Here is a 25,504-nt window from a genome sequence, read left to right as displayed (position 1 = left end):
GTGTTGTTTTTGCGCCAAACATATTTTTTGGAATTATGGCCAAAAAGTTCCACCTTGGTTTCATCAGACCATAACACCTTTTCCCACATGTTTTTCTTCGTAAGAAAAGGCTTTTGTCTTGCCACTCTACACCACAGCCCAGACATATGAAGAATATGGGAGATTGCTCCATGGTATATCTAATGTCTTGGACATTCTTTTGTACCCTTCTCCTGACTGATACCTTTTAACAATGAGATCCCTCTGATGCTTTGGAAGCTCTCTGTGGACCATGGGTTTTGCTGTGGGATGCGACTAAGAAAATTTCAGGAAAGACCAACTAGAGCAGCTGAACTTTATTTGGGGTTAATCAGAGGCACTTTAAATGATGGCAGGTGTATGCTGACTCCTATTTAACATGATTTTGAATGTGATTGCTTAATTCTGAACACAGCTACATCCCCAGTTATAAGAGGGTGTGCACACTTATGCAACCACATTATTTTAGTTTTTTAGTTCCCTCCACCTAAAAGATTTCAGTTTGTTTTTCAATTGAGTTGTACAGTTTATAGGTCACATCAAAGGTGGAAAAAGTTCTGAAATGATTTATCTTTGTCTCTTTTTTTTTTTTTACAGCACAGAAACCTGACATTTTAACAGGGGTGTGTAGACTTTTTATATCCACTGTAGGTTATATTAACCTGTGGTAAAAAAAAATGTTTGTATTGTTATATACGTTTTATAAAAAGGCCTCTTGCACACAACCATGTGCGGGTCCGCAATGCACGGGCACCGACCGTGGGCCTGCCGCATGCGGATCGCGACCACATTCACTTGAATGGGGTCTGCGATCCATACGTTCTGCAAAACGTTTTGGATGTGGAATGCACACGACCAGTGCCCCGTGTATTGCGGACCCGCCGTATGTGGACCGCATTACGGCCACGGCGGGCACACAGTCGTGTGCAAGAGGCCAAACAGGGAAGGCAAAATGCTTAATTCAGGGGCTGGAGGAAATGCATCTGTTTCCAGGACCAGTGCAAAGCAGTTGTGTGATTATATACCTGACTGATAAGTACACAACTACTATTTTTTTTATTTATTTGACGTTTAAGGGCTGTTTCACACGAGCGGATGCCGTGCGTGACATTTGCTCCGTGAATGACAGCCAAGACCCGATGCGGACTGTAGAAGCACGGAGCATTAACATGACTGATAATGCTCCGCGCCTCTCTGTGATCTCTTTACTACGAAATCACAGTGAGATAAAGTTGTCACCGTGATTTCGTAGTAAAGAGGTCACAGAGAGGCACGGAGCATTATCAATCATGTTAATGCTCCGTGCTTCTGCAGTTCGCATCGGGTCTTGGCTGTCATTCACGGAGCGGATGTCACGCATGGCATCCGCTCGTGTGAAACAGCCCTTATATAGAATTTATGTACTTAAAAGGAATCCGTCACCTCCAAAATTGGTTTCCATGTAAGCACACCACCATGTTGGGTAGGTCCCTTCCCAAAAAATTACCCATACCTTTGTTAAAATCCATTCCTCTAATTCTGAGAAATGCTTCTTTTTATTTTTATGCATATAAGGGTTTAGGTGCTCCATGGACAGTGTCAATCCGCTTGGTGCACCATCTTTCCACCATAATTCTGCCCCAGAAGTCCCCCTGCTGTTTTAATGACAGTTCCTGTGATGAGGCAGGGGAAGCCAGGTGCACAGAACAGAGCCGCCCTACCCATGACGATCCAAAAACCTTACTTGCATAAAAATAAAAACAAGCATTTCTCAGGAATAGGCCGAATGCACACGGCCGTGTTCCGCGGCCAAGAGTGGTCCGTGGTATGCCGGGCTGGATTCCTGTTCAGAGCAGGAGCGCACGGAGTCATTGGTTGCTATGACGCCGTGCGCTTAATGCCGCCGCTTCTGTACAGTAATACACTCGTATAGATCATAGGAGTGTAGTACTATAGTGCAGCGGCAGCATGAAGCACACAGGGTCATAGCAACCAATGACGCCCTGCGCTCCTGCTCTGAACAGGAATCCAGCCCGGCATACCACGGACCACTCTCGGCCACGGAACACGGCCGTGTGCATTCGGCCTTAGATGATTGAATTTCCACAAGAAAGGTATGGTTATGTTTCGGGGCACCTACCCTAAGTGTCCATTCACACGTCTGCAAAATGGGTCCGCATCCGTTCCGCAATTTTGCGGAACGGGTGCAGACCCATTCATTTTCAATAGGGCTGGAATGTGCTGTCCACATCCGCATTTGCGGATCTGCACTTCCGCATCCGTACTTCCGTTTCCGCCCAAAAATTGAACATGTCAGTTTCTTGTCCGCAATTGCGAACAAGATTAGTCATTTTCTATCATAGTGCCGGCGATGTGCGGTCCGCAAATTGCGGAATGCATATTGCCAGTGTCCGTGTTTTGCGGATCCGCAGAACACTTATGGACGTGTGAATGGACCCTTAATGGCAGTACGCTTACTTTGAGGCTGATACTGAAGGTGACGGGCTCCCTTAAAAACGCATCCATCTTGCATGATTATGTTGTTGTGAATTTAGAACAAGTCATTTCTCTACATTTTTCTGTTGCTGGATGTTTTACTGCTACCGGTAGCCATGAGACACTACTTGTGAATAAAGATGGGCAGCAAGATTTGTAAGGCTCTCCCTTCAATACACATTAAAACTGCAATAGGATTGTGTTTAGGATCTATGGTGTTGCACATGTAATGGCACTTATTGGTCTTATTGTGGTATAGTAGTGCCCCCTACTGGAGAAAGCTATCTGAAACAACTCTAAATTACAGCAGAATTGCAGTCTGATCCTTCTTATACTATTACACCGCAGTATAGGTTATCTTTTATAAATACTTACATGCACAGTTTGCATTTACGTTTTTGCCGAGTTTGTCTATGACATTACCTAAAGGGAGACTCGTAACTTGGGAATAATTTAGCAGTTTCTAATTAATACTTATGTCCAGCACTGTAATGTTTACACACAAATTTATCTGCTTTAATTTAATATTTTCTTTTTCTTTTGCTTCTTAAAATAGGATTATCACAGCATGTAGTTACTGATTATGAACAAGTTGTTGGTCTCCTAGAGCAAGGGATCGAAAACCGGTACTGTCTCAACATTGTATTCTTTATTTTAGCTGTGATGTTCTCATTTATGTATGTGCTAGTTGGTGTGACTTCTTTGTAAAAATGCTTATTTTTTTTTTTGTTTTTTTAATTATTTTTAGGAAGGGGGGGGGGGGGGTTGTTCCCTTAAAGTGTATTGAACAGGGCTTTAGGTCGTCACATACTTTATGCATGGTACTATGTTTAGGCTTTGTCCCCTTTGTCCTCATTATGTACTAAGAGTAGTTGGTGTTAGATCATCATATTATTAACTTGTCCTACTGTTTTTGCCTGTTAAAATGTTCAAGATTTTTTATTAAATGAACAATTCAACATGTTACTGTCACGATTTAAATAAAGTCCCTAAACTGAAAACTTGAGGGCCAGCATTATATGGGAAGCATATGTATAGCTTAACCCATAATAAACCATGTGTCGTATTATAAATCCGGAGCGAGAGATGTGTTCATCTATATATGTGGCTTGTCCACACTCATAGGTAAGCTTATTGTAATATGAAAAATTAACACAGAATATTTAGTCTGCAGAACCTGTGTAAGTGTCTATCTGTTGTAAAGAATTTACTGTAATTGTCTTTCACTGTAGAATAACCGCAGCTACCCACGTCCATGATGCCAGTAGCCGTTCTCATGCCATCTTTACTATCCAGTATACACAGGTGAATTCTACCAATCACAATTATCATTATAAATTATTGTGGACTATTCTAGTGGTTTGGTAACACACAGTACGTGGCAGGATGATTCCTTAAAGGGGTTGTCTCATGACAGACAATGGGGGCATATCGGTGGGACCTGCACCTATATTGAGAACAGAGCCTTAAAGTGAAGGAGGGCACACTGCTTATGTGCAGCCGCCCTCTATTCATTTTCTATGGGCCTCCGAAAGTAGCCGAGCGCTGGCTCCCATTCACTTCTCTGGGGAGCCGGCTTGGTGGTGGCTGGACTGGAGTCCTCCAGCCACCACCTTGCGGTGCTCCGTTCTCAATATAGGTGCGAGTCCCGGCAGTGGGAGCTGCACCTATAAGACAATGGGGGCATATCCTAGCGATATGCTCCCATTGTCTATGATGAGACAACCACTTTAAGCTTGCAACTTGCTTAGCTCTTTTCACTGTCCATTTATATGCAGGCGATATGGAAAGTCTTCAGACCTGTTCACTTTTTTTCACATTTTATGTTGCAGCCACTTTAAGGGTATAACGGTAGGGGACCGATAACTAAAGGCAGCTCTATTCGCTGATGATGTACTGTTATTTTTAGCGAGACCGAAGGAGCAAATAGATTGAATATTCGAGGCTTTAAAAAGATTCGGAGATTACTCAGGTTATCAGGTGAATATTTCTAAATGTGAACTGATGTCCCTGGCCCCGGTTGATAGGCAGCCAATTAAATCGGTATCCCACATATCTGTTATGCAGGTCAAAGCTCACATTACTTATTTTAGGTATTAAAATAGGGAGAATGCCTCACTCTTTATACCAGTTGAATTTCACCCCCTTGAGTTCTAAAATACTAAGTGATTTGGGCAGGTGGCAAGGCTTGCCGCTTTCGTTGGTGGGGAGATGCCACCTAATTAGAATGATGTGTATGTCAAAACTGTTGTATCACCTCCAGACAATCCCACTGCTCTTACGCCATGCTGATATCCATCTGCTGGAGCGTAGATTTCTTAGATTTATATGGAATGGAAACAGTCCGAGAATCTCCATGGAGAAGTTAAAACTGAAAAAGGAACACGAAGGACTAAATTTCCCTGACATAAGAGTTTATAACCTAACATGTATTAGCCGCCATATTCTACATTGGATTAATGATACATCATACTATTCGAACTTACAACTGGAACAACAACTAGCCAGACCCTGGAACTTGGTGGCCCTGATGCACACAAAGTTCTCGGGGGTACCGACCCCAATAAAGAGGTCCCTAGTTTTCCGAGACACCATAATAACATGGAAAGTACTGAGGAAGCATTTCCTCCTGCCCTACCAATTCTCTAAACACCTCCCCCTTACCAATAATCCATCATTTTAAACCAGGAATGGATAGTAAGATCTTTCGGCAGTGGGTGAGTAAGGGAGTTAAAAGAATGGGAGACTTAATCCATGAGACAGAATCCCGATGGGCAACACTGCCTGAGTTAGTGGGGAGGTGGTTATTGAGAGGTCCCAGTTATTTTCCCTACGTACAAGTCAGAAATTACCGTCAAGGTCTGGTAAGAGATATGTCTTGGGAATGGTCTTCGAATGATTTCGACTCCTTTCTTAAATGCACATGCAGGCCATCAATAACCTTGTTATACCAGGCATTGAGAGACCGTTTAAGGACCAAAGATCCCAAAGGCTTATTTAAAAAATGGGGGCAGATACTAGCAATTAAAGAGGTTTTTAACCCTCATTCGTAAAGGCCTGTCGGCCCTATATAGAGCAGTAGTGAATGAGAATTGGAGGGAAACCCACATTAAAATACTACACCATGCAATTTATGCTTTTGACCTCCCTAGCTCTCCTGCAAAGCCAGATAGGCTAATAGCCTGTCCCAGGTATGCAACGCTTCGCTCTGATCTATGCCATGGTCTGTGGGGCTGCTCAAAACTGAGAGGTTTCTGGGCACGTGGGAAACATACTGAATAAAATCGTCAGATTTCAAGGAGCTATGACACCATCCTTGGCCATTTTACATGCAGAGGAGGATATGGATGATCAGGGAGACGGAGGTAAGAGGAATAGGTCATAGGCTATTGATCGCCAAAAGGTGTCTGTTGGCATAATGGTTGAAACCAGACATTCCTTCCATAGATGCGGTAATAGGACAACTCAGGAATAGTTTTCATTTAGAATGGCTTTAGTCTCTCAAACAGATTGAGACATTGGGGAAGAAATTATTCCATACATGGAAGCAGTTTATCCTAGAATATGTCCCATATTTGGAATACCCAAGGGTGATGGGACCCTTTAAGCTCTCATCTTGGTACTTGATAGAGGATCTGAAGGCACTTTGGGGAAATTAAAGGTTTCTTAAGCATCTAATATGTGCTCACTGAGATAATATGATTATTATACATTGATGGTTATAATAACCGTATTTGGGGGATTTGAGAGGAGAGGTTTAGGCACAAGGAGAGGCTGCATAGGGAATAATCTTTCGGGGAGGGGTTTTGAGTTGGGAAAGGAAGTTATATGGGATAATTTCCTGCTGTCTAGAATTATTATATCCATTTGATGTGCACACTTTGTCTTGATTATTGGAATACTGTATTGATGTAATGCTGTACACTTATTTGGAAACAAAAATAATAAAGTTTAAAAAAAAAGCACTGATCCACAAAAAATACGGATGACGTCCTTTTAGCATCCGTATTGTCGGAACAGACACGGAAACAAAATACATTAGTGTGCATGTAGACCAGGGGTGTCAAACTCAAATTCATCGGGGGCTGCATCAGCAGTTTGGTCACCGTCAAAGGGCCGGTTGTATCGGACTTATGGGGGATCTGTGGGTGACACTTATGGGGGATCTGTGGGTGACACTTATGGGGGATCTGTGGGTACTTAAAACTACAAGCGCTCGCCGCTCGGTAGGCAGGAGGGAGGAGGCAGGCCGGGAGGACAGGCGCTGGCAGCGTGAGTCATACGTCATGCGCCCACGCCGCCTGCTTCATTCATAAAGTGGGCGGCGCAGTGATAATAAAAGGTGAAGGCTGGCGGCCGGCGGCGGGCCACATGAAAAGGTCTGGCGGGCCGGATTCGGCCCGCGGGCCTTGTGTTTGACACCCGTGATGTAGACTAATGAGAAAGTGAAAACAGAAAGTTCTAAATCTTTGCTAATTTATTGAAAAGGGACTTGTTGAAACACTTTTGCCAGTGATAATGGCCTCCTGTATTCTTGGGGATGATGCCACAAGGTTTGCACACCTGGATTTGGGGATTTTCTGCCATTCTTTCCTGCAGATCCTCTCGAGCTCTGTCAGATTGGATCGGGAACAGCAGTGGACCTAGCTGGGTCACTCAAGGATAGAGTTGTACCTAAGCCACCACTGTGTTGTCTTGGCCATGTGCCTAGGGTCATTGTCTTTTTTGAAGGCAAACCTTCAGCTCAGTCTGAAGCCCAGAGCACTCTGGATCAGGTTTTCATCAAAAATATCTCTGTACTTTGCTCCATTCAGCTTTCCCTCAACCCTGACCAGTCTCTTTATCCCAGCCACAAAAAAAAAAAACAGCATGATGCTGCCACCACCATGCTTTACTGTAGGGATGGTACTGAGCGGGTGATGAGCAGTTCAATCCTGGTTTCATCGGACCAGATAACCTTGTTTCTCACAGTCTGAAAGTTCAGGTGGGCTTTCATGTGTCTTTTACAGAGGAGAAGCTTATTTCTGGCCACTCTGCCATAAAGCACACACTGGTAGAGTGCTGCAGTGATGGTGGGCCTTCTGGAAGTTTCTCCCACTGCACACAGGATATTTTGAGCGCAGCCAGAGTGACCATAGGATTCTTGGTCACCGCCCTTAAGATTCTTTTCCCCCATTACTTAGTTTGGTGGGTCGGCCAGCTCTAGGAAGAGTCCTGGTTGTTCATGCCTTCTTCCCTTTAAGAATTATGGAGGCTACTGTGCTCTTGGGAACTTTCAGTGCAGCAGAAATTTTTTGCACCCTTTCTTTAGATCTGTGCTTCCACACAATCCTGTCTCTGGACTCTATAGGCAGGACCAAATTTAACTGTCGTAGCAAAGGGTCTGAATAATTTCCTTTTTAATAAATTTGCAAAAAATTATGTTTTCACTTTATCATTATGGGGTATTGAGTGCAGGTTGATGGGGGGTAAACTCGATTTTTCTTTATTTTAGGGCACACCATAACAAAAAGTGAAAAAGATTTTCTGAATACATTGCATGTATGATCCAAAAAAAGAGATTATCATTTCCCTTTAAAGGATAACTGTCACACTTAGACCCTAATTTCAATTTTCATATATGTAGTTACTAATAACATGATATTCCAGAATCAGTTACTATTAGACTGACTTACCCCATATTTAATAAGATTCAGCCCTTAGCAACCAGTCTGCATAAAACTGCAATTTCACTATTCAGTTAAGATGGCCGCCACCGCCCTCACCCTGAGGCTAATCCCGCCTGCCCTCACTAGCCAGTAACAATAGCCCCCCAAAAGTGTCAGTAACCAGAGCCCTCCCCCCTAAAGGGTTAATCTCCTGCAGCACAAAGGGGTCCTCTTACCACATGTTGCTTTCATTTATACACTGAGCAGACGGCAGATCTCCCTTCCCTGCTCTGCGCTGCTCCAACTCTGCATTCTCCAGCTCTGCTGAGTCAGGGAGCGTCTGCCAAGCGCAGGGACAGGGAGAAGTGCACACAGCCCAGGCACTGCTATCAGCTGCTGGGGAGGACCTGGCTTTAATCATTTACTTACAGTCCCTGGCTGTCAGTAATGTGACCTTGCAGGCTGCCTGCTTCTGCGTCCTCTGTCCTTCAACACATAGACGGACCCTGCCTAGCAACCTGATTTTAAGCACAGGTAAAAGTAGTTAGTACAGGGAACAAAAATGTGGAACTAAGGGGTAATTGAATACACAGTGAAAAGTTGAAATAGGGCCACCAAGGAGATATTAATCACCACTATCCAATTCTCCAAAAAATATATATATGACAGTTATACTTTAAATTAATGAATTCTGAAATACTCTGGGGTACACTTTTATACTTAGTACTTCCAATGTAAAACTGTCATTATCTGATTAATTGTCTTTACATTGTACCTGAACACTACTGCTTGCTGTTTTAGTCAGTAAAGGCCAAGGGCAGATTGGACATAGACTCTACAGGGAAATTTGCCAGGGGGCCGCCCAAGCCCTTCTTACAGCCACTGGCCAAGTACATCATGATCTGATACTCTCAGCAGTAATTAACGCTGGGAGCATCAGGTACTCATGTACATGACCGGTGGCTGCAGATGTTCTCCTGAATTTAATGGTATAGCTGTCCTCAGGACAATCATACAGTTGAACATTGCAGCAAGGCATGAGAGCCGATGGCTCCATATCTTATTTATAGACAACTGGAGGAGGACAGAACGTAAAGCTATTGATGACCACTACAGCGAGACAGCTTCTGGGGCAGTATCTAGTGCTGAACTCTGGTATTTATTAATGCTGGGGCAGTATTTTATGCTGCATTATGGTATTGCTGACCTCCTCTTCTTGTGTCGGCCCCAACTACTTGTGTAGGCCCGCCTTCTATCAATTTGAACCTGCCTACAACATGGGGTCCACTTTTAGTTTTTTTTCCAGGGTTACTTTGAGTTCCCAATCTGTCCCTGGTAAAGGAACCTTCCTATGAGTAGCAATGGTCAAATAGATGATCTAATGCTAGTCAAATGCAGCCACCGCATTGTTTATGTAGTATCACATGCCACCTGACCAGATGAATGGTGAACATGTAATGCATGGATGGGCAGAGCCCACCAAAACAAGAGCTGCTCTTTTTGAGAAACTCTCTGCTTTGGCTAATATTGGGATGAAACACATTTATCCATGTTCTCTTTTAGAAGCTGAATTCTAGACAAGACAACCCTTCAAGTTGTGCAGTGATCTTCTAATTTCACAGTCCAATTTGTTTCTACACAGGCTTCGTTAGAAGATAATCTACCATCAGAAATTGCCAGCAAAATTAACTTGGTAGACTTGGCGGGCAGGTAGGATATTGTGTTGACAATAGTATTTGTTCAATAAAGCATTGGTTATATTCATGGTTTTCTTCTAGTGAAAGAGCTTCTCCAAATTACTGCAAAGACCGTCTCACCGAAGGCTCAAACATAAACAGGTCCTTGGTGACTCTTGGGATAGTCATCTCTGCATTAGGTATGGATTTGTGTTTCTTAGTAGAGAAATTACTGGGTGCAAAATTTTGATTTAATACCAGTCACGGGGCATCGTCTTTAGGAAAAAGGAAATACACCTAATAGGTTTGCTGGTAGTAATCATTATAACTGCTTTCACAATAAATTATTTTGCTGTGGCATTATTTGTGCCTCCTTCATTAAAAGGGTATCCCATCTTACATAGTTGTGGTATATACTCACCCTTTGGGATAATGGATGCTCTCTTCCATACTTGTACACCCCACTCTGTCTAAGACTAAGGGAGGTATGGAAAGGGCTGAGCATGCAACACTTGGCTGTTGCCATAACTTCCGTACACTTCAATGGAAAGGGCCATAAACAAGTTGGGCAACTTCTCTATTGAAATATAGAGAGAGTGCGCTGGCCAGCAATTTTCAAACAGGGGTCACCAGATCCCCATTCTTTTCATATGAGGTGAGAGTCCCTCATATATGGAATGGCATATATGCCTTAAATGTGAATGTCCCTTTCAGAGGTCACAGTAACACCTGTACAAGATGTGAATCTCTGCACATGAGGCTTTCTTTGGAGCACTGTATTAGCAGAGCCTGTTTAGTCCCTGCTGCCCACATCGTTAAGCCTAGCGTGTGCGGCAGGAACTGAATAAAGCTCACAGGCTGCGCGAACAACGTGCTCCAGATCATCATGGGAGCCACGCACTGACTGAAGGCAGGCTCCTGCTGTAACTGCTGGCATCAGAGTTAACTCCGATGCTGGCTACTTAACTCCCTAGATGCTAGGGTCAACAGTGACCATAGCTATTAGGCAGTTGGGGAGACGAGGTCCCTCTCCCACTAACGCTGGTGGCTAACATTACTGTATGACTTTTAGATTGTCCAGTAGACACAGCCTAATAGACTGCCTGTCACTAGCATTGTCTGTGGTTGTCTAATTATGTAAAAGGTGTCTGGGATTAAAACCATTAAAAATGTTTTTTGTTTTGTTTTGTTTTTTGGGGGAGTTGGGGGGGGGGGGGGGGTTGAGACTGCATAACTCTTGTCCATGGTCTGTGTCTAAAAATGCAGTTATTCCCAGTTAACTTGAAATATCGGCTGTATCCGCCTTTAAAAAAAAAAAAAATCTGGGTTAACCCCTTTAATTAATTACCTACCAGTAATATCTAAAAGTATAAATGTTTTGTTAATTGTAGCTCAGAATTCCCAAATGAGTAGTAGCTGTCAAAGCATCAACAGCATCCTCAGTGATGGAGACAGCGGGATACCAAGCAGCCCCTCAGGAAGCAGTGCAACTGGATCAAAGCGGCAGCCATTTGTGCCTTACAGAGATTCCATTCTGACTTGGCTTTTAAAGGACAGTCTTGGGGGAAACTCAAAAACGATAATGATTGCCAGTAAGTTACCCATTTACATTTAAAATTATTGCTGCATCCAATGATCACTAATGCATGCTTATTGCATACTGTTGAATTCAGTTTATAATCAGTATACAGTAATCCCCAAAGCTCCCCCTAGTGGTGTCAGCAGGCAGATGGATTTTCTTTTAGGGGAAAAACTGAGCGCAGACTGATCTAGCGATATGTTATGAAATTAATCAGCGTAGGATTTTTGACCCAAAAATATTGCATTAAAATCTGGACATTCATATTAAAGTGTAGAAAGCAAATGAATTTCCATGCAGGTTGGAGGACATGTAGACCACTCCGTCACTAGCTGATCTTAGAAGATGTACACTGACTGTCTATGCTACTTTTTTGTAATGTCGCAGTGTATTTTAGTAACCTACATAAGATTGCGGTTAGAAAAGAGAACTACGGTAGATTTGTAAGGTAGTGCTTGCTGCAGACAGTGCTGTACCCTGTATCTGCTTTAGAAATTATTACTTTTAGAGTCCCTGTCTAGACTTCCATCTGTTCTGTATTTATGGTTTATTACATGATTATACTTTATTACATGTTAATATGGTCATTTCAGCTGTGTCTCCAGCAAGTAGCAGCTACAATGAAACTATAAGCACCTTGCGCTATGCTTCAAATGCCAAAAACATCATCAATAAACCCAGAGTGAATGAGGCAAGTATTGCTAAGTATTGCCTATGTATAAATATAATCACGAGATTTGATTTTGACTATGTCTACCGCTGCATTTCATGGATTAAGATCAGTTCAGCCGTTGTTTTGCTTGACCGTGGATAAACATGTTGGAATAAAAAGTTCTTTTGTCTCAGTGCCCTAGATTGGAATAGAAGCATTGACTGTGGAAGAAACCATTGTGTGTGAAACAATGTAGACGTCTATGAAAGGAAGTCTTGTAAAAGGAACTTGAAGCCTTTTATATAGGTTTATATTTGATACACCCCATAGAACTGATACATTTGAACTTGCTTTTCAAATTGTTTGTTGCTTTGAGTATTACATACATACTGTAGCAACTTTGGGGTCATTTATTAACCTGAAATATGTCTATATTAGGCGTATTTCAGGCGCAGATTGCAACTTCTTCTCGCTCACGCCAGGTCTAAAAAAGTGGGCATGGCGGGGACGGGCCGGCAAGGCCGTCTGATTTATCATTTTCTATGCCTGTTTTATGTGTAGAAAATGGTCTAAATGTAAGACGGCTAGGAAGATGTCTTACATTTAGAAGCATCGCTGGATATGCCGAAGTTTGAGTGACAGGGCCAGGCAGTGTAAACTTGATTACGCCTCTCTAGCCTTGTCAATCAAAGTAGAGAGGGCGTGGCAGTTGCAGAGAGAGCAGAGCCTTTAGGTGTAATGGCAACGCCCCCATTGCCCCTTGAGGCTAATTTGCATATATTAAAACATAACTCCACTTCCACACTTCATAGCTTCCGTCCTCACTGAACTGGAAGTGTGATTTGCCATCTACATGCATGTCATTGCTGTCAGCCAGTCAATGGCCTCAGCTGTGACCTGTGGAGGAACAACACTGTGGACAGCCACTTCCAGTCCAGCAGGGATCAAGAGCAGTGGAGACAGTAGCCTAGTGCCGGATTCGGAATGCCATTCCAACACCATGCCCAGCACCCTGACCATTAGTTCCTGGTCTCCTTTTTACTTTTATCTTTTTATTGTGTCCCAAAAAGATCAGAAAATGTTTTTTATTTTTTTTTATATTACTTTATCTTTCCAGTCCTTTAAAGACTACCATAAAAAGCTGTACTGTGGGTCATTAATGGGATAATTATACACATTCTACATACTTGGTACAGTTGAATGTTTTATTTAGTTGTCCTATGAACACTTAAAGGGGTTGTCTGGGCTGCAGATATTGAGAACTTATCCTCAGGGTAGGTCATCAATATCAGATCAATCAGGGTCCGCCACCGATCAGTTGCTTGAATGGACTGTGGCACTCATGTGAGCCGTGCGCCCTCTTCAGACCTCCATGCTGTCTCCCTTGTAGTGGCGGTGCAGTATAATAACATCTGTTTGTCCCATTCAAGTGAGTGTGAGCGGAAGCTATAATTACACCGCACTATCGGTAAGGGAGACAGCGTACAGGTAAACATTAATGGGGAAGTGGCGATCGCACAAACACTGTGGCCTCTTAAAATAATCATCAGTGGGGCTGTCGGGAGTCGGACCCCTATCAGTATGATATTGATGATCTATCCCAAGGATGTCAATATCGTTAGTCCAGGCAATCTGTTTAACAATACAAAATATTCTTACAACATGATCTTATTTCTTTTTCAGAATGCTAATGTAAAACTGATCAGAGAGCTCCGGGAAGAAATTAACAGATTAAAGGCCATGCTGAGGAATTTTGAAATGGTACAGTCTTCTAATTCGTCCTTTTGGTGCTGCTGTGATGTGTATTATACACATTTGTAATATATGTTGTCAAATTTTATCCATGCAGAGAACCAGTAGTCCATCTTTTAATGAGGAACGAGATGGAAACCTAACAGAACTGGTTTTGCTAAATGAACTAAAGGTAAATGTGTAATCTTACATGGTTAGTGATGTATTACATGATTTTAGAGCTTTTAGTGTTTTTTTTTTATTGCACTGAAAGTGTAAATAATTACCACTGACGTAATCTGTCACTGTTTATCAAGAGAAAGTCACTAGTGAAATGTTTCTATTTAATGCCCGTATTGAAGTCCTGACTTTTAAATACATGATAATTTCTTTACTCTGACTTCAATGAGACCTGATAGGTTCCAGATCGGACAGACAAAAAATTACATAAAATTAGTAAAGGTAATGAAGAAATACTGCCTTGTTCTGTTATCTTAGTATTAGGGCTCAGGCACACGGCTGTTGCCATTTTTGTGGTCCACAAATTGCAGATCCACAAAACACAGATACTGGCTGTGTGCGTTCCGCATTTTACAGAACATTGGGCCCATAATAGAACTTTCCCATCCTTGTCCGTATAGCAGACAGGACATATTCTATATTTTAGCGAATGCCACGAAACGGACAAACGGATGCAGACAGCACACGTTGTGTCTGCATCTTTTGCAGCCCCATTGAAGTGAATAGGCCCACATCCAACCCGCAAAACATGCAGATCAGATGCAGACAAAAAATACATTTGTGTGCAGGAGCCCATAGACTGGGGCTACATGGTGGCTTACACGCCATATGACCAAAGATCGCAGTGTATCGCAGCTTCAGAACGTAATAGAATTGAATGGGGTCATGTTGCAATCCACAAGTTGTGACCTGACAGTTGCAAAAAAATCTATCGCTGCAAAGTGACCCAGTTCACTTACATTACTTGTGATACATGCAGCGTTACATAGCGATCTTTCACTTTGGCCAAAGTCACAGCCTTTGGGACATTATAGTACAGTTTTGTGCTGTTCATTTTTATTTTTTATCTTTCTACTTTCCAAAATCTATAACTTTTAAAATTTTACATTCACATAGCCAAATGAGGGCTTATTTTTGCGGTCCTCAGGACAGTGATACAGTTGAATACTGCAACGAGGCAGCGGTATTTTGTGCTGCACTGTGGTATTTGGTTCTGCTGGGGTGCTGCATTATGGTATTGTTGCCCCCCCCCCCCCCCACACACACACACACACACACACACACTTCTGTTGTCCCTGCCTACTTGTGTTGGTTCTGCATACTAGTGTTGTCTCGTCTTCTGTCAATTTTACCTGCTAACAACATGTGGCCACTTTTAGTTTAGTTTTTTGCCAGGGCCACTTTAAGTTCCCAGTTTCAGCCTGGGTACAGGGCTGGTTCTAGCTTTGTTAGAAAGAGATGATCATGTACTGTATGATGTCTGATTTTCATTTTTTTACATTAGTCATGGGATAACCCCTTTAAGCAAGGCTGTTTGCTGTGCTAAAAGTCCAAACAAAAGAGGTTAGGTAAAGTAACTTAACCCCTTCCCGACCAGCGCTGTAATTGTACGGCGCTGGCCGTGTCTTTAAAGATGGTGCCCGCTCCTGAGCGCTGCGGGTGACATAGCTGCGGGTGGCTTCCTGCTTCTTATAGCAAACACTGGCGGCTCATGTCTGCAATCGGCAGTACTGGCGATTGCAGACATTTACCCCCTCAGATGCCGTGGTCAACCCTGACCACAGCATCTGAGCACGCTGAAAACCAAAAGCGTGCACTTCAAGTGGTGCTCCGGCTCCCCCGTGCGGCGATCGGAGGAGCTTGTGTGCAGCAGCCCCTGTCTTTGTGAATGACAGGAGGCTGCTGCATAGTATTTCCTATGGAGCCCTTGCCTGTAATAGGGCTCCATAGGAAACAAGCAATTTTCTCATAGACCCCAATGCTTGTGCATTGAAGTCTATGAGAATAGCAATCTAATGATTGCATGTTATAGTTCCCTATGGGACCTATAAAAAAGTGTAAAAAAAACCAAAAAAACATGTAAAACACCCTAAAAATTCTAATCACCCCCCTTTTCCCAAAATTAAAAATAAAAGAACTAAAAGAATTTAAAAAATATACATCATGGGTGCGAAAACGCCCATAGAATAAAAATATATTCCCAATACGGCAAAACGGCAAAAAGCGTCCAAATAGCCGATTCGCCGTTTTTGGTCGCTTAATTTTCTACAAAAAAATAAATAAAAAGTGATCAAAACGTCCTACACACCCCAAAATGGTATCAATGAAAAGTTCAGATCGCCCCGCAAAATATGATCCCCACACAGCTCCGTACACGTAATTACAAAAAAGTTATAGGGATCAAAATATGGTGACAGAAAAATAAAATTGTTTTTCCCACCCACTTTTACATTATTTTACCACTATCAAAACGCAAGAAAAACTATACATATAAGGTATCGCCAAATTCTTACTGACCTGTAGAATAAAAGTAACTTGTCAGTTTTATCGTACATCGAACGTTATAAATAAAACATCCGTAAAACTGTGGTGGAATTGCTTTTTATATTTTTTTTTGCAATTTTACCCCATTTGGATTTTTTTTCTCCGCTTCCCACTACATCATATGCAATATTAAATGGTGGTGTTGGAAAGTGCAACTTGTCCCGCAGAAATCAGGCCCTCATATGGCTATGTGAACAGACAAATAAAATAGTTATGGCTCTGGGAAGGCAGGGAGCGCAAAACGAAAACGCAAAAACAAAAAAACCTCAGGGGGTGAAAGGGTTAAAAGAGCCAAGACAGGAAGAATATATGGAGTGACTTAAAGGGGTTGTCTCACTTAAGCAAGTGGCATTTGTCATGTAGCGGAAGTTAATACAAGGCACTTACTAATGTATTGTGATTGCCCAAATTGCCTCCTTTGCTGGCTTGATTCATTTTTCCATCACATTATACACTGCTTGTATCCAGGGGTTAGGACCACCCTGTAATCCAGCAACGGTGGTCGTGCTTGCACACTAAAGGAAGATCTGTAATATCTAAAATACAATAACTCTCTTATTTTTTTCAATGGGTTCCAGTTCCAGCATCATGGCTCCTGTCTCCACTGCTTCAAGTCCCCTCTGGACCAGAAGTATGATATGCCGTCTACACACACATCTCTGCTGCTGGCCAATCACTGACCTCAATGGTTACGTGGCCGGAATAGCATGTGACCGATGAGGCTCGGCAGTCATGTGCCATTTATGCCCGTCACTGCTGAGGCCATTGAATTTGCTGACATTGATGATCTGGAGGGGACCTGGAGCAGTGGAGCTGGAGCCGTGCCAGCTTAGAAAAATATTTTCTAAACCACAAAAATACCAAAAAAAGTGGGTTATGGCATCATTAATGTAAAAAATCAGACCTCATATAGTGCATGACAATCTGCTAGAACCAGCCCTGTGCCTCACATGGGTCCAGAGATCTCCCCATTCATTGCTCCAATTGCTCTGCTTTGATTTAAGCTGGCAGTTTAAGGCTACTTTGACATTAGCGTTTTTTGCGGATCCGTCATGGATCTGCAAAAACGCTTCAGTTACCATAATACAACCGCCTGCATCCGTCATGAACGGATCCGGTTGTATTATGTCTTCTATAGCCATGACGGATCCGTCATGAACACCATTGAAAGTCAACGAGGGACGGATCAGTTTTCTATTGTGTCAGAGAAAACGGATCCGTCCTCATTGACTTACATTGTGGGCCAGGACAGATCCGTCTGGCTCCGCACCACATTGCGGACAGAAAAATGCTGCATGCAGCGTTTTGGTGTCCACCTTCAGAGCGGAATGGAGGCAAACTGAGCAGATTCTTTTCCAGAATGCCTTAGGGCAAAACTGATCCGTTTTGGACCGCTTTTAAGAGCCCTGAACAGATCTCAGAGACTGAAAGCCAAAACGCTAGTGTGAAAGTAGCCTAAGGGGTGTGTCCTTTCTCTGGAGGTATGTCCTTTCTGCTGCATCACTCTCCCTGTCATGGTCTCAAGTGGTTCAGTTTACAGATGAAGCTGAGGATGTGCCTCCATTTCGGCAAGGTGGACAGAGAAATAAGGATAAGAACAAACAGCTGGTGGCGCTATACAGATAGATTTTATTAAAAAACTCAGTGACTATGGTAAATTTCTTAATTACAATTTCAATTACATATGTATTCAGATCCAGATGCTGGTGTGAAAAATGTAGAATATCTTTTTAGTGGGATAACTACTTTAAATTGCAGAAACATGTCAGTCTGGACATTGTAGTCACTTACATCCAAATTGTCTTTTGCATAGATAAAACCAGAGTGAAACTCCTATTCGAACTGCATATTTTGTGTTTTCAATGTGATTACAGATTGAGCAGCTCACCAAAGATTGGACAGATAAGTGGACGGATAAAGCTGCTTTTATGGAGCAGTACAACGTGGATATTAATGAGGGGAAAGCCAGGGTGACCATAGACTCTGGGTTACCTCACCTCATTGCAATGGATGATGACATTCTCAGCACTGGAGTCGTGATTTATTATCTCAAGGTGTGTGCTATGGTATTTCCATATATACGTTCGCATATTTATACATACACAACCCAGAACAAACTTTCTTGGACACTCTACAGTACCTTATAAAATTAAATTAAAATACTATTTGGACAAGTATGGAGTTTCAGCTTTTTTGTCCACTGTGGCCAGGGTGGACGCAGGTGACTTCCTAAATTCAACAGTATTGCCGTCCTCAGGACAGTAAAGACTCATGCACACGCCAATATGCGGGCATCGGCCATGGGCACCCTGCATCACGGATGCGGACCCATTCTGCAATCCGGAAGGCCCATGCAGAACAGAGGCACAAAACCCCACGGAAGCACTACAGAGTGCTTTCGTGGGGTTTCTGTCTGTGCCTCCGCACTTCAAAAAATAGTGCATGCGTTACTTTTTTTTTTTTTTTTTTTTTTTTTTGCGGTGATGACGGACCCATTCAAGTTCAATGTGTCTGGATCCGTCTACGGAATGCACACTAATGTTGCCCGTGCGTTGGGAACCCCAAATTGCGGTCCCCAATGCAATGAACAGCTGTGTGCATGGGCCCTAAGACAGCAGGGGCAGCACTATTGTGGTACTTGGTATTTGGTTCTTCTTGGGCAGTATTTTGTGCTGCACTTAGGTATTGCTGACTGCTGCTGTTGTCCCTACATGTTTGTGTTGCCCTGTCTTCTGTCATTTTGGACCCACCTACAACATGGGGCCACTTTTAGGTTTATTTCGAGGGCCACATTAAGATCCCAGTCCGCCCCTGACTGCAGCACAGTATTTCAAACAGGCTTGGAATTGCATATCAGAAACCTGTATGTGCAAAATACTGTATTGTAATGAACTGGAGCCAATGTAAGTCAGATCTAAACCTTACCAGAGATGGAGCAGTGAAGTAGAAGTTTTGAGTGGAGATTAGTACATATATTCCCACTCTGTGAAATATAACCCAGCATTGACCCCGAGGATCAACCACTATATTCCACAAAGGAAAAAAGCCTCTTGAAACTACTGATTGCCATACTAGTACCAGCAGTGCAGCTTTGTCACTTGTTTGGGTCTGGATGCTGAAACACCTGATTTCTAAAATGAAAGGGCAGAATAGCCCAGCTGTTCTTCCTCACCTCTTATCGGCTCTGCTGAGAGCAGTGTACCGACTCATAGACTTTCAATGAGCCCTTATACTACGTGCTTCCTGATACCACCGATCTAAACTTCTGACATATCACCATGATATGTGGAAAGTTTTATAAAATGTCAAGTACACTTTAATCATGGGCCAGAGGTGACGGGGGGCTTTGGGAGAATGTCAAAAGGGCAGACGTCACCTTGTGAAACTGAAAGTTATTGAATAGAAGGAGGTGAGTCTGTACACAGCAATGTAGTAGATATAAAGGTACGTTCCCGTCTGTGGCAGTGGATCTAGCAGGCTCTGTTGGGATAGAGCAGCATGCTGGATTCCACCGTATCCGGCATTGCTAGATTCTACGGTTCACCGCCAGATCCCTAATGCATATAATGGGGTCTGGCGGTGATCCAGCATCTTTTTCTGGGAGTAAATGCTGGATTGTGGTCAGACAGGCATACAGGACATGTGAACGTAGCCCAACTGTATCGCTAGGATACGCCCCCATTGTCTGATAGGTGTTCCATGTATGGGATATAAGAGACTACACTGCTGTACTTTTAACAATAAAAGGAATTTATTATACAATAACACGTCTAATACTACTATATCTATATATGTCTATATAAAGGGTTATACAAATATATATAGAGACACACCGTAATACAGTAATATTCTAATAACACTGTAATAAACACAATATAATACCGAACTGCACTAAACACAATCCCACTTCCAATATTAAACCCTAAGATCTAACTATACTTTACACTCACACATTAGCAGCCCACCCAACCTGGCTCTAAGCTATCCCTATGGGAGAAACAAAGGGTTAACACACTCAGCTGCTGCAGGGGTAGGCAGGGCAGCAGTGAGGTGGTAAAGGATTACAGGGCAGCTATAGGAGTAACTGGGGCTGTCTCAAGGGTCAATGGCAGACAGGGATTACAGGGGTTGGAGGAGCAGGGGTTAGGGGTTAATGCAGGGGTGGTATTGCAGGGGGTACCAGGGGAGCAGGGGTTAAATGCAGGGGGGCTTAATGCGTTATAGGGAATACCCTAGGACAGCAGCAGGGGTTTATATATATATATATATATATATATATATATATATATATATATATATCTGGGGGATAAATAAATAAGCCCACCTACATATATACATAGAGATGTATGCTGACAAGGGGCCATACATACATCTCTATGTATACACCTACACCACCTGGACCGGCCCATGCAAAAGGGCCAATATATATATATATATATATATATATATATATATATATATATAACACTTCCCTCAACGGAGCGCTTGGTGGTGGCCGGACCCTGGAAAACCTGGGGTCCACCGGCCACCACCTCCGCTCTCCATTCTCAGTGTAGGTGCGGGTCCCAGAGGTGGGACCCGCACCTATCAGACAATGGGGGCATATACAAGCAATAGGCCTCCATTGTCTCAAATGGGAATACCCCCTTTTAAAGTGTAGTTTCATCAAAGCTGACCACACACTATAGCACGCAGTTAAGTTTTTTTGTGCAAGACGAATTATACTGTTTTATTAATGGTCATATAATTTGGAAATTGAAACAATTACAAAAATATCTGTGCCCATAGCAATGCCAATGCAATTCTTCCATTCTTCCATTGAAGTGCACTGATTTATACCTCCCTGGTGTTTCAGTCTAGTGTACGGTATGTGAAGTGTGGCTGTTTACGTGTTTATTGCATATGTTCTGTATACTGCTTACATACATTTATGAGATCTGTGTGTAAATATTCCTTGAGAATAGCCCTGACTGAATTGCAGCTAATCTCATTGGTCCCATCATTAACTGGTGAACGCCTGTTTAGAAACCTGACTATGTATACTAAAGCTGTCTCTCCTCCTCTCTCTCTCTCTCTCTGTCTGCATTTCCTCTTCCCTTGGCTCGTAGATGAAGCTTTTCTTGTCATCTCTGCTTAGCATTCATTAGGCTCTGCTGCCTGCCTATTCTGAAGAAGGTAAAATGGATTGCCTTGTGTTTCACATTGTGTGTGCTCAGACAAAGGCTCCTCTTCTGTATCTGTGTTCTGCTTAGTAAGGTGTCTGCATTCCGAGGTGCAAATCTCTCAGCAAATCCCTTCTCTTCATCTTCATTGATGACTTTTCTTTCTCTGTGATCATCTAGGAAGGAACAACACACATTGGGAATGGTGATCATGATATAGGTAAGGAAAAAAAAAAAAAAGAACATTTTTGTATATGATATACTCACTGCTGTTTCAGGGTGGATGGGGGTGTTTGCTGTGGAGCTATTTGTACTATTATAAAAATGTAATAAAAAATCTGATTTAAAAAAGGTTGGAATAAAAACAATTTACGTCGGTTAGATTGTAACAAATTAACATGACCTGGGTTGTACTTAAAGGGAAACATACACAATTTCTAATTATGTAGATTCTTAGTACATACCGTAAAGGGACGTTATGTAATTGTTTTGATGAAGATGGGGTACCTGATGAATTTAATGTACAGATACCACAGTAACCATCATAGTTACTTCTGATTAATAATACTGGCATTGGTATGTTTGCATACTAAAGCTCATTCTGTGATAATTGTAAAAAGACCTATTGTGACAGCCGCAGTCCACTGGATTGCAAACAATTCAGTAGTTAATATCTCTAATATCTGTAGCTCAATAGTTAAAACCAATCCGTTACTCTATAAAAAGTCTCGGTGTAGCCCAGGCCTTACATGACTTCTGTCTGTCATGATCCTGCATTTTATGCCATAACCTAAAACCTTGTACTTGCAATGTTGTTTAGTATTTTCAGGATTGGCTATGTATTTTGAGCAGTGGAAATCTAATCCTTTATTTTTATAGAGACCTGTGAAATTTTGCAAGCCTTATTTAGGTTGCAATACTCGTAGTGAAGTGTATCAGAAATATGTGTAAACCCTTCAGGGTAGTTAAATAAATTGCATGTACATAAATGAAAGTATTTTAAATACTGGGATAAGTGCAAATTAAACCATATCGGATTCAAAGTGACAGGATAAAATTCATGAAAAAAAATACAATTAATGTTCTTAACCCCTTAACCCCAAATATATATATGGCGTTATGCGCCCGCAGGTGTATGGAGTGGGCCTCTGCAGTGACCGTGCTTCATACGCGCCGTGTGCCCGGCTGCACTGACAGGGAGCAGTGATCGCGCCACTCCTGTGATTTAACCCCTCAGGTGCCGCGGTCAAATCTGATCGCAGCACCTGTGGGTGAAGGCTGAGGGATGCGGTTCCCTCTGCCTTCCGATCGGAGCCCCCTCATTCAAGCGCCATGTCTTCATGCTGAATGAGTGCAGATCGGGTTATGTCCAGGTTCAACTCTGAACCCGGACAACCCTTTTAAGCACTTTTACGCTGCGTTCAACAATAAGGATGGCTTCACAGGAAAAGGTGTTTGTCTTGGTGAGAAAAGGGCATGGCCTAAGGTGCAACACCTTTCGACAGAATTTTGGCTCAAAAGTGGCACAAAGCAAGCCAATTAATAAATTTATGACAGTCGCTCGGCCCACAGCTGTCTCTTCCATTTCCCCCATACACGCAGTATGTGTTCGATTTTTGTTGAGCGTGTGCATTTTGTCAATGGGAGAGAAGACAGGCCAATGGCAGACACTTATGTTGGTGACTTTTCTCCTTGGAAGTAGAAAAGGCTTGGGTGAAAATATTCGGTTTACTGATCCTTCTCTCCTTCAGCGTCTTATTTCAGGGATGAGTCAGGAGGAAACCATACACATTAGATTATTGGCCGAGCAGGTTATTCTCAACAGGTTCAGTCGACAATACACTAGTGTGTATGGGGGCCTTAAAGAGGTGGTTGTCTTACTTCAGCAAATGGCATTTATCATGTACACAGTTAATACAAGGCACTTACTAATGTGTTGTGATTGTCCCTATTGCCTCCTTTGCTGGCTTGATTCATTTTTCCATCAGGTCATACAATACTTCCTGGTGTTTCAGCCTCCGCTGCGCGCTACCACAGCGCCAGCCGCCAGAGAGGCCGGCTCTTTTTCCTATAGTGTGCAGGCACAACCATCGCTGCTGGATTGCAGGGTGGTTGTAACCATGAAAACGAGCAGTGTATAATGTAATTGAAAAATGAATCAAGCCAGCAAAGGAAGCAATATGGACAATCACAATACATTAGTATTAAATCTCTCTTCATGATAAATGCCATTTGCTAAAGTGAGAAAACCCCTTTAAAGGGAACCTCAAAATCAACTTTGTGCTGCCCATACTAACGGCAGAATAAAGTAGAGACGGGTGAGCTGATTTCAGCGGTCTGTCATTTATAAGTTAAAAGTAAGTGGTTGCCGACAACCAACATCACAATCATTGCAGACTGGGCTTGGAAAAGAGTCACGGCCACCTGAGAAGAGTCCTGGTTATTCATGATCTCCTGCTCTCCTGCTGATGGCTGACAGTCTTCTACCTAGTTTTCTCTCTTTCTCTCTAGGAGAGAACTGCCAATCATCAGCAGATGGGGAGAGAGCAGGAGATTAGGAATAACCAGGACTCTTCTCAGGTAGATTTTACCCTGTCTTAATATTGGACAGTATAAATAAATCTGCCCTACATTCTTCATGTATCTGGGACTGAAGATCTTCAATAAAGCTTCATCTCTGGAAAAGAACAGAGGTCACTAGAACTCCGTTTTATCTGGGGATTATAGAGGAGAACAACCTCTATATAATTATTACACAGCAATAAGCACACATTATGGAGAAGATATTATTTTAACAGAAGTTAGGTTTTCCTCCAATTAGTATACATATTTATATATTTTAGTTTTCCATAATCTTTGATTTTGTGTCAGTTCTACAGTGTGAGGACGTTCAGGAGGAGCACTGTGTAATCGAGAACAAGCTTGGGGTAGTAGAACTGAGGCCGTCCCTTGGAGCACTCTGCAGAGTCAATGGGCAGGAAGTCAAAGACGTCTGTCGTTTGTCTCAAGGTAAGTCATTTGTGAGTCTATCTGCATTGGGACCAGAGCAAAATATGGATGGATCCCTATTGTTATTTAATATAAAAATGGCATATAATATTGTGTAGGGGAGTTGGTGGTTGTTTCATTTTTAACCAGGAGCATTCTTTGGTATACCAAGCAGTAGTGAAGGCTAGTAGAGGTTTTTATGTCTCTCACCTACCCTTTGTCACTACATTACCAGTGCTGCATATTGCAGCAGATTGCTGGTTGCCAACGAGAGCAGCCAGAAGATGATGGCATTTCTTGAAAAGGATGTAGCTGGTAAGTAAGCTTTAAAGGATGGGAAATCACCAGATGCTCCAGATTTGTGTAAATGTTCTATTTTTCAATCCTTCGAGATAAGATAGTGAATAATTGGAGACACTGACATGACCAGTGAATAGTTGCATGGTCGTTTCAGGCTTAAATGGAATCTGTCAGCTCCAAAATACCCCCAAACTAGAGTAAGCTGAATGTAGTGTTACGCTGAGGTCGATTATCTACTGTAATTTTAATTCCGACACTGCTTCCACAAACCAGCAGTAAAATGCATTGAGAGGACTCCTGAGCTCACACACATAATGGAGAGGACTCGAGGAGGAGTCCTATCAGTGCATTTTACTGCTGGTTTGTCAGAGCACAGAGTCGGAATGAAAGTTATGTTCATATCTTGTTTAACTGCTAGGTCGGGTGTACATTATAGTTTGGGAATTGCTCCTAGTATGTTGAATTTGTCCGTGGGTGGTAATGGGTTCAACATCGGCCAAAATATAATAATTTTGGCTTATGTCCAGGAGTATGCAAACCTTTCTTTTTGTATCAAAAAGTGTATACTGCTGAACTGTTCCATACTGAATGTTTCCACAAAAACACAATGCAAGTCAATAAGTGATGTGTGCACCTGTATGGTATACAGTGAGGCAGCATGGTGGGCATACACCTTAAACATAGGGAAAATAGGCTGTGGACAGAACCAG

The 25,504-nt window shown here is 42.5% G+C and overlaps 1 protein-coding gene across 1 annotated transcript in view; it reads left to right on the top strand.

Annotated features, from left to right (window-relative positions):
• Positions 1 to 25,504, top strand: part of STARD9 (StAR related lipid transfer domain containing 9) — a 155,529-nt gene that overhangs the window by 76,264 nt on the left and 53,761 nt on the right. Inside the window, exons 8-18 of the mRNA XM_044271258.1 lie at positions 3,050 to 3,119; positions 3,726 to 3,798; positions 9,784 to 9,851; positions 9,920 to 10,017; positions 11,209 to 11,409; positions 11,990 to 12,087; positions 13,732 to 13,809; positions 13,898 to 13,972; positions 18,219 to 18,398; positions 21,687 to 21,726; positions 24,378 to 24,515. Of these exons, the coding sequence (XP_044127193.1) occupies positions 3,050 to 3,119; positions 3,726 to 3,798; positions 9,784 to 9,851; positions 9,920 to 10,017; positions 11,209 to 11,409; positions 11,990 to 12,087; positions 13,732 to 13,809; positions 13,898 to 13,972; positions 18,219 to 18,398; positions 21,687 to 21,726; positions 24,378 to 24,515 (1,119 nt within the window). The remainder of the gene's footprint in view (positions 1 to 3,049; positions 3,120 to 3,725; positions 3,799 to 9,783; positions 9,852 to 9,919; positions 10,018 to 11,208; positions 11,410 to 11,989; positions 12,088 to 13,731; positions 13,810 to 13,897; positions 13,973 to 18,218; positions 18,399 to 21,686; positions 21,727 to 24,377; positions 24,516 to 25,504) is intronic.

This window comes from Bufo gargarizans, chromosome 11 (genome assembly GCF_014858855.1).
Source record: "Bufo gargarizans isolate SCDJY-AF-19 chromosome 11, ASM1485885v1, whole genome shotgun sequence".
In the NCBI taxonomy this organism is placed as follows: Eukaryota; Metazoa; Chordata; class Amphibia; order Anura; family Bufonidae; genus Bufo; species Bufo gargarizans.
The sequence above is the reverse complement of the archived record's forward strand: the minus strand, read 5'-3'. Positions and strand labels throughout refer to the sequence as shown.